The following is a 5,757-nucleotide window of genomic DNA, read 5'->3' as shown; positions in this document are numbered from 1 at the left end:
CCCCCCAAGTGTTGTCCAAAAATCCCTTCATGGGCTTCTTTAACTGCGTCTTTTGCTTCAAGAGGTCTTAAGCACTTCAAGTACGGAATAACAAATGACCTTTTATAAAGAAGGCCTTCAATCAATGAATATCTCAATGCTCTAACCAACAGCTTGCGTGCCTCCGGGACATTATCGGGGAGCCACCCGGTTTCTAAGTGGGTCTTGATCGGGTCTATTCGACAGCTTGCCACACCAACCGGTGCTATCAGATTTATGACATAAATAGTAGGGATCTTCAAGACCTGGAAGTAAATAGTTCTCGGATAATTCTCGATTTCAGATGAGGCAAACTGAGACAAGGCATCCGCCGTAGTGTTTACTTCTCTCGAAACATATTCTGCGTACCATTCATCAAACTCAGTCAGTATTCCCTTTATGACTCTCAGGTACTTGGCCATAGTATCATCCTTGGCCTCAAACTCCCCATTAATTTGAGCACCTACAAGTCTTGAGTCTCCGCAGACCTCTAGGTTTTTGGCCCTCACGGCTCTAGCCAAGCCTAAGCCATCTATCAATGCTTCATATTCTACTTCGTTATTCATAGTCGAGAAGTCCACCTTCAAAGCATATTCAATCATAAACCCATCAGGGCTTTGCAAGACTAGGCCTGTACCACTAGATTTTGTTTTGGACGGTCCGTCATTTGGAGAACCCAATACTCTTTCAAGGTTATTTTTTCATCCTTCTCTTTCTCTCCTCCTTCTGGGGTTAATATCTCTTGCCCCCCGACTTCTTGGTCGTTAATGGTGCATTCGACCACGAAGTCTGCTAAGGCCTGAGCCTTGATAGCCGTTCGAGGCTTGTATTTGATATCAAATTCTCCTAACTCCATCGCCTACTTGATGAGCCTTCTACTGGCCTTCGGGCTGTGAAGAATGTTCCTCAAAGGTTGGTCCATCAGAACTTCGATCTTGTGAGCCTGGAAGTATGGTCTCAACTTCCTCGAGGCTGTGATAAAAGAAAGCGCGAAATTCTCCGTGGTAGATTAATTCAATTATGCTCCATGGAGCACCTTACTTACATAATATACAGGCTTCTGGAGCTTCTGCTCTTCCTTCACACGGACTGCACTCACGGCTTGTTCAGATACCGTGAGGTACAAATAAAGAATGTCCTCCAGACTTGGTTTAGCCAACAACGGGGCTTCAGTCATTTACTTCTTCAGCTGTTCAAAGGCCTTTTGGCTCTCAGTTGTCCATTCAAAGTTCTTCACCTTCTTAAGGGTTTTGAAAATGGGCAGGCATTTGTCTCCTGACTTAGAGATGAACCTCCCTAGAGCTATGTTTCTTCCCGTCAGCTTCTGAACATCCTTGATGGAGCGTGGTGGCTCCATGTCTAGGATGGCTTTGATCTTGTCGGGGTTGGTCGCTATTTCCCCCTTAGAGACCATATGACCCAAAAAATTTCCAGACCCAACGCCAAAAGCACACTTTCCTGGGTTTAACATCATCTTGTGATGCCTCGGCACTTCAAATGCCTCTCTGAGGTGACTAATATGATCGGCCTTACTTAGGCTTTTGACTAACATGTCATCAACATAGACCTCCATGGTCTTCCCAATTAGGTGGGAAAATATCTTGTTTACCAGTCTTTGGTAAGTAGCTCCTGCATTCTTAAGTCCAAAAGCCATAACAACATAACAGAATACATCAAAGTCAGGTATGAAAGATACCTTAGGGGTGTCATCCTTATGCATTCTAATCTTATTATAACCACTGAAGCCATCCATGAAGTTTAGCATCTCGTGTCTAGCAGTGGCATCGATCAGGGTATCAATCCTTCGTAGGGGGTAAAAGAACCTTTCTTTAACCCTTTTATTAAATTGGAGGGAGGCTCTTCATTAATGCTATGTATTGCGGGCGTTGGCCTCATCTCTGACCTCGTCAATGGGATCGAGAGCGAGCCTCATACCTTCTTCATTGGTTTCCGATTCATAATCTTCGATCCTAGGGGATCCATGTATGATTTCAAGGGGCACCACTGCCTCAGCTCCGTAAGCCAGCATGAATGGGGTAGCTTCAGTTGTCACTTTGCAGGTGGTACGATATGCCCATATTATAGGCAGCAACTCATCCACCCAAGTATTTCTCGAGCGTTCAACCCTCTTCTTAAGTCCATCAAGGATGATTCTGTTAGCAACTTCCGCTTGCCCGTTTTCCAGAGGATGTGCAACCGAGGTGAAGCGAAGTTCTATGTTGTTATCGTCGCAGTACTCTCTGAACTCTGCATTATCAAATTATTTCCCATTATCCGTGACAAGGATGCGTGGGATTCCATATCGGCATATCACATTCTCCCAGAAGAATTGGGTAATTTGCTTGGTGGTTATCTTGGCAAGTGCCTTAGCCTCAATCTCTTTGTAAAGTTGTCCATGGCTACCACAATGAACTTCCTTTGTCCATATGCTACATGAAATGGTACATTCCCTACATTGCAAAAGGGATGGGTGTGCTGATCGATCTAAGCCTCTCTGGGGGCTGTCGTACTATGGGAGCGTGCCTCTGGCATCTGTCATATTTCTTCACATAAGCCTTTGCAGCGGCTAGCATAGTTGGCTAGTAGAATCCCAACTGAGTTATCTTGTGAGCGAGGGCCCTGCCCCGCAAGTGTTGTCCACAAATCCCTTCATGGGCTTCTTTAACTGCGTCTTCTGCTTCAAGAGGTCTTAAGCACTTCAAGTAAGGAATAACAAATGACCTTTTATAAAGAAGGCCTTCAATCAATGAATATCTCAATGCTCTAACCAACAGCTTGCGTGCCTCCTGGACATTGTCGGGAGCCACCCAGTTTCTTAGTGGGTCTTGATCGGGTCTATTCGACAGCTTGCCACACCAACCCGTGCTATCAGATTTATGACATAAACAGTAGGGGTCTTCAAGACCTGGAAGTAAATAGTTCTCGGATAATTCTCGATTTCAGATGAGGCAAACTGAGACAAGGCATCCGCCGTAGTGTTTACCTCTCTCGAAACATATTCTGCGTACCATTCATCAAACTCAGTCAGTATTCCCTTTTTGACTCTCAGGTACTTGGCCATAGTATCATCCTTGGCCTCAAACTCCCCATTAATTTGAGCACCTACAAGTCTTGAGTCTCCGCAGACCTTCAGGTTTTTGGCCCTCACGGCTCTAGCCAAGCCTAAGCCATCTATCAATACTTCATATTCTATTTCGTTATTCGTAGTCGAGAAGTCCAACTTCAAAGCATATTCAATCAGAAACCCATCAGGGCTTTGCAAGACTAGGCCTGCACCACTAGATTTTGTTTTGGACGGTCCATCATTTGGAGAACCCAATACTCTTTCAAGGTTATTTTTTCATCCTTCTCCTTCTCTCCTCCTTCTGGGGTTAATATCTCTTGCCCCCCGACTTCTTGGTCGTTAATGGTGCATTCGACCACGAAGTCTGCTAAGGCCTGAGACTTGATTGCCATTCGAGGCTTGTATTTGATATCAAATTCTCCTAACTCAATCGCCCACTTGATGAGCCTTCTACTGGCCTTCGGGCTGTGAAGAATGTTCCTCAAAGGTTGGTATGTCAGAACTTCGATCTTGTGAGCCTGGAAGTATGGTCTCAACTTCTTCGAGGCTGTGATAAAAGAAAGCGTGAAATTCTCCGTGGTGGATTAATTCAATTCTGCTCCATGGAGCACCTTGCTTACATAATATACAGGCTTCTGGAGCTTCTGCTCTTTCTTCACGCGGACTGCAGTCACGGCTTGTTCAGATACCGTGAGTACAAATAAAGAGTGTCCTCCGGACTTGGTTTATCCAACAACGGGGCTTCAGTCATTTACTTCTTCAGCTGTTCAAAGGCCTTTTGGCTCTCAGTTGTCCATTCAAAGTTCTTCACCTTCTTAAGGGTTTTGAAAATGGGCAGGCATTTGTCTCCTGACTTGGAGATGAACCTCCCTAGAGCTATGGTTCTTCCCGTTAGCTTCTGAACATCCTTGATGGAGCGTGGTGGCTCCATGTCTAGGATGGCTTTGATCTTGTCGGGGTAGGCTGTTATTCCCCTCTTAGAGACCATATGACCCAAAAAATTTCCAGACCCAACACCAAAAGCACACTTTCCTGGGTTTAATATCATCTTGTGATGCCTCAGCACTTCAAATGCCTCTCTGAGGTGACTAATATGATCGGCCTTACTTAGGATTTTGACTAACATGTCATCAACATAGACCTCCATGATCTTCCTTATTAGGTGGGCAAATATCTTGTTTACCAGTCTTTGGTAAGTAGCTCCTGCATTCCTAAATCCAAAAGCCATAACAAGATAACAGAATACATCAAAGTAAGTAATGAAAGATACCTTAGGGGTGTCATCCTTATGCATTCTAATTTTATTATAACCACTGAAGCCATCCATGAAGTTTAGCATCTCATGTCTAGCAGTGGCATCGATCAGGGTATCAATCCTTGGTAGGGGGTAACAGTTCTTGGGACAAGCATCATTCAAGACAGTGAAGTCAATGCACATCCTTCACTTTCCATTGGCCTTCTTAACCATTACGGGGTTGGCCAACCATTCAGGGAATTGCACTTCCTCAATAAATCCATCTTCTAAAAGCTTCTCAACCTCCTATTTAATGGCTTCCATCCTATCAGGGGCATAAGTTCTATTCTTTTGCTTTACAGCCTTTCGAGTTGGATCAACGTTCAACCTTTGAGTTATAAGGTTTGGGTCAATCCCAGGCATATCATCTATTATCCAAGAAAATACATCATTGTTTTCTTAGAGGAAAGTTATTATTTGGCCCTTCAAGGGCTTGTCCAGAGATGCCCCAATGTAAGTGACCTTCTCTGGGTCCAAGGGGTCTAAAGGAATTGGGACCAAGTCCTCGGCTGGCTTCCCTCGCAGTTTGTTATTTTCTCGGACATCCATGTCTTCTATGGGGAGGACCTGCCCCCTGTTCCATCGGGCCTACGTGCTGCAACATAGCAACTGCGGGCCATCTTCTGATCTCCCCTTGCTTCTCCAACACCATTTCTAGTTGGAAACTTCAGTACCATATGGTAGGTTGAGGGCACAACCTTAAAAGCATGGATCCCTGTTCTACTCATGATAGCATTGTAAGTAGAGGCTACCTTGACAACCTGAAAGTTCAACATCTGCGTGGCCTCCCTAGGCTCTTCCCCGATAGTTACGGGAAGTTGTATTGCTCCTTCAACTTTGCATTCCACATGGTTAAACCCGTAGATGGGTGCGTCGGACGGAGTTAACTGAGAATCATTGTAGCCCATCCTTATGAATGTGTCATGAAACTGAATGTCCACGGAAGCTCCATTGTCCACTAGGACCCTCATAACAGGACAATTTCTAATTATCTAAGTGATAACCAGAGGATCATCCTGAAGAAATTTCAAACCTTCAAGGTCTGGGTCACCAAATTCAAGCATCATCTCTGACTTGGAATGCTTAGATGGTTCCCCAACTATGCTCATCACTTCTCTTGTATAATCTTGTTGAGAGTTCCTTGTAGTACCAGCTGCTGTAGGTCCTCCTAAGATCATATTGATTACTAGCCCTTGGGGATGCGGGTTGCGATCTCTGTCGTTACCCCTTCGATCATCATCTCTTCAATCATTATCTCTCTTTTGAGTTGCCTACAATCGGCAGTGTCATGACCAACATCTTTGTGAAATCTGCAGTATCGACTCTTGTCTCTTTTTTCGGGATCTCCCCTTAGTGGCTTCGACCATTTGAAGTCTTTGTC

At 44.7% G+C, this 5,757-nt stretch overlaps 1 protein-coding gene across 1 annotated transcript; it reads right to left on the bottom strand.

Annotated features, from left to right (window-relative positions):
- Positions 1-1,888: 1,888 nt before the first annotated feature.
- On the bottom strand, positions 1,889-5,347 carry LOC141701182 (uncharacterized). Its single transcript, XM_074504845.1, has 7 exons — positions 4,944-5,347; positions 3,838-4,293; positions 3,712-3,746; positions 3,334-3,629; positions 2,870-3,238; positions 2,642-2,714; positions 1,889-2,265 (listed from the first exon to the last, which is right to left on the bottom strand). Exons 1-7 carry the CDS (start codon positions 5,345-5,347, stop codon positions 1,889-1,891), a joined length of 2,010 nt encoding a protein of 669 aa, XP_074360946.1.
- Between the last annotated feature and the right edge of the window lie 410 nt (positions 5,348-5,757).

The sequence above is a fragment of the Apium graveolens genome, unplaced genomic scaffold, assembly GCF_009905375.1.
Source record: "Apium graveolens cultivar Ventura unplaced genomic scaffold, ASM990537v1 ctg3497, whole genome shotgun sequence".
In the NCBI taxonomy this organism is placed as follows: domain Eukaryota; kingdom Viridiplantae; phylum Streptophyta; class Magnoliopsida; order Apiales; family Apiaceae; genus Apium; species Apium graveolens.
The sequence above is the reverse complement of the archived record's forward strand: the minus strand, read 5'-3'. Positions and strand labels throughout refer to the sequence as shown.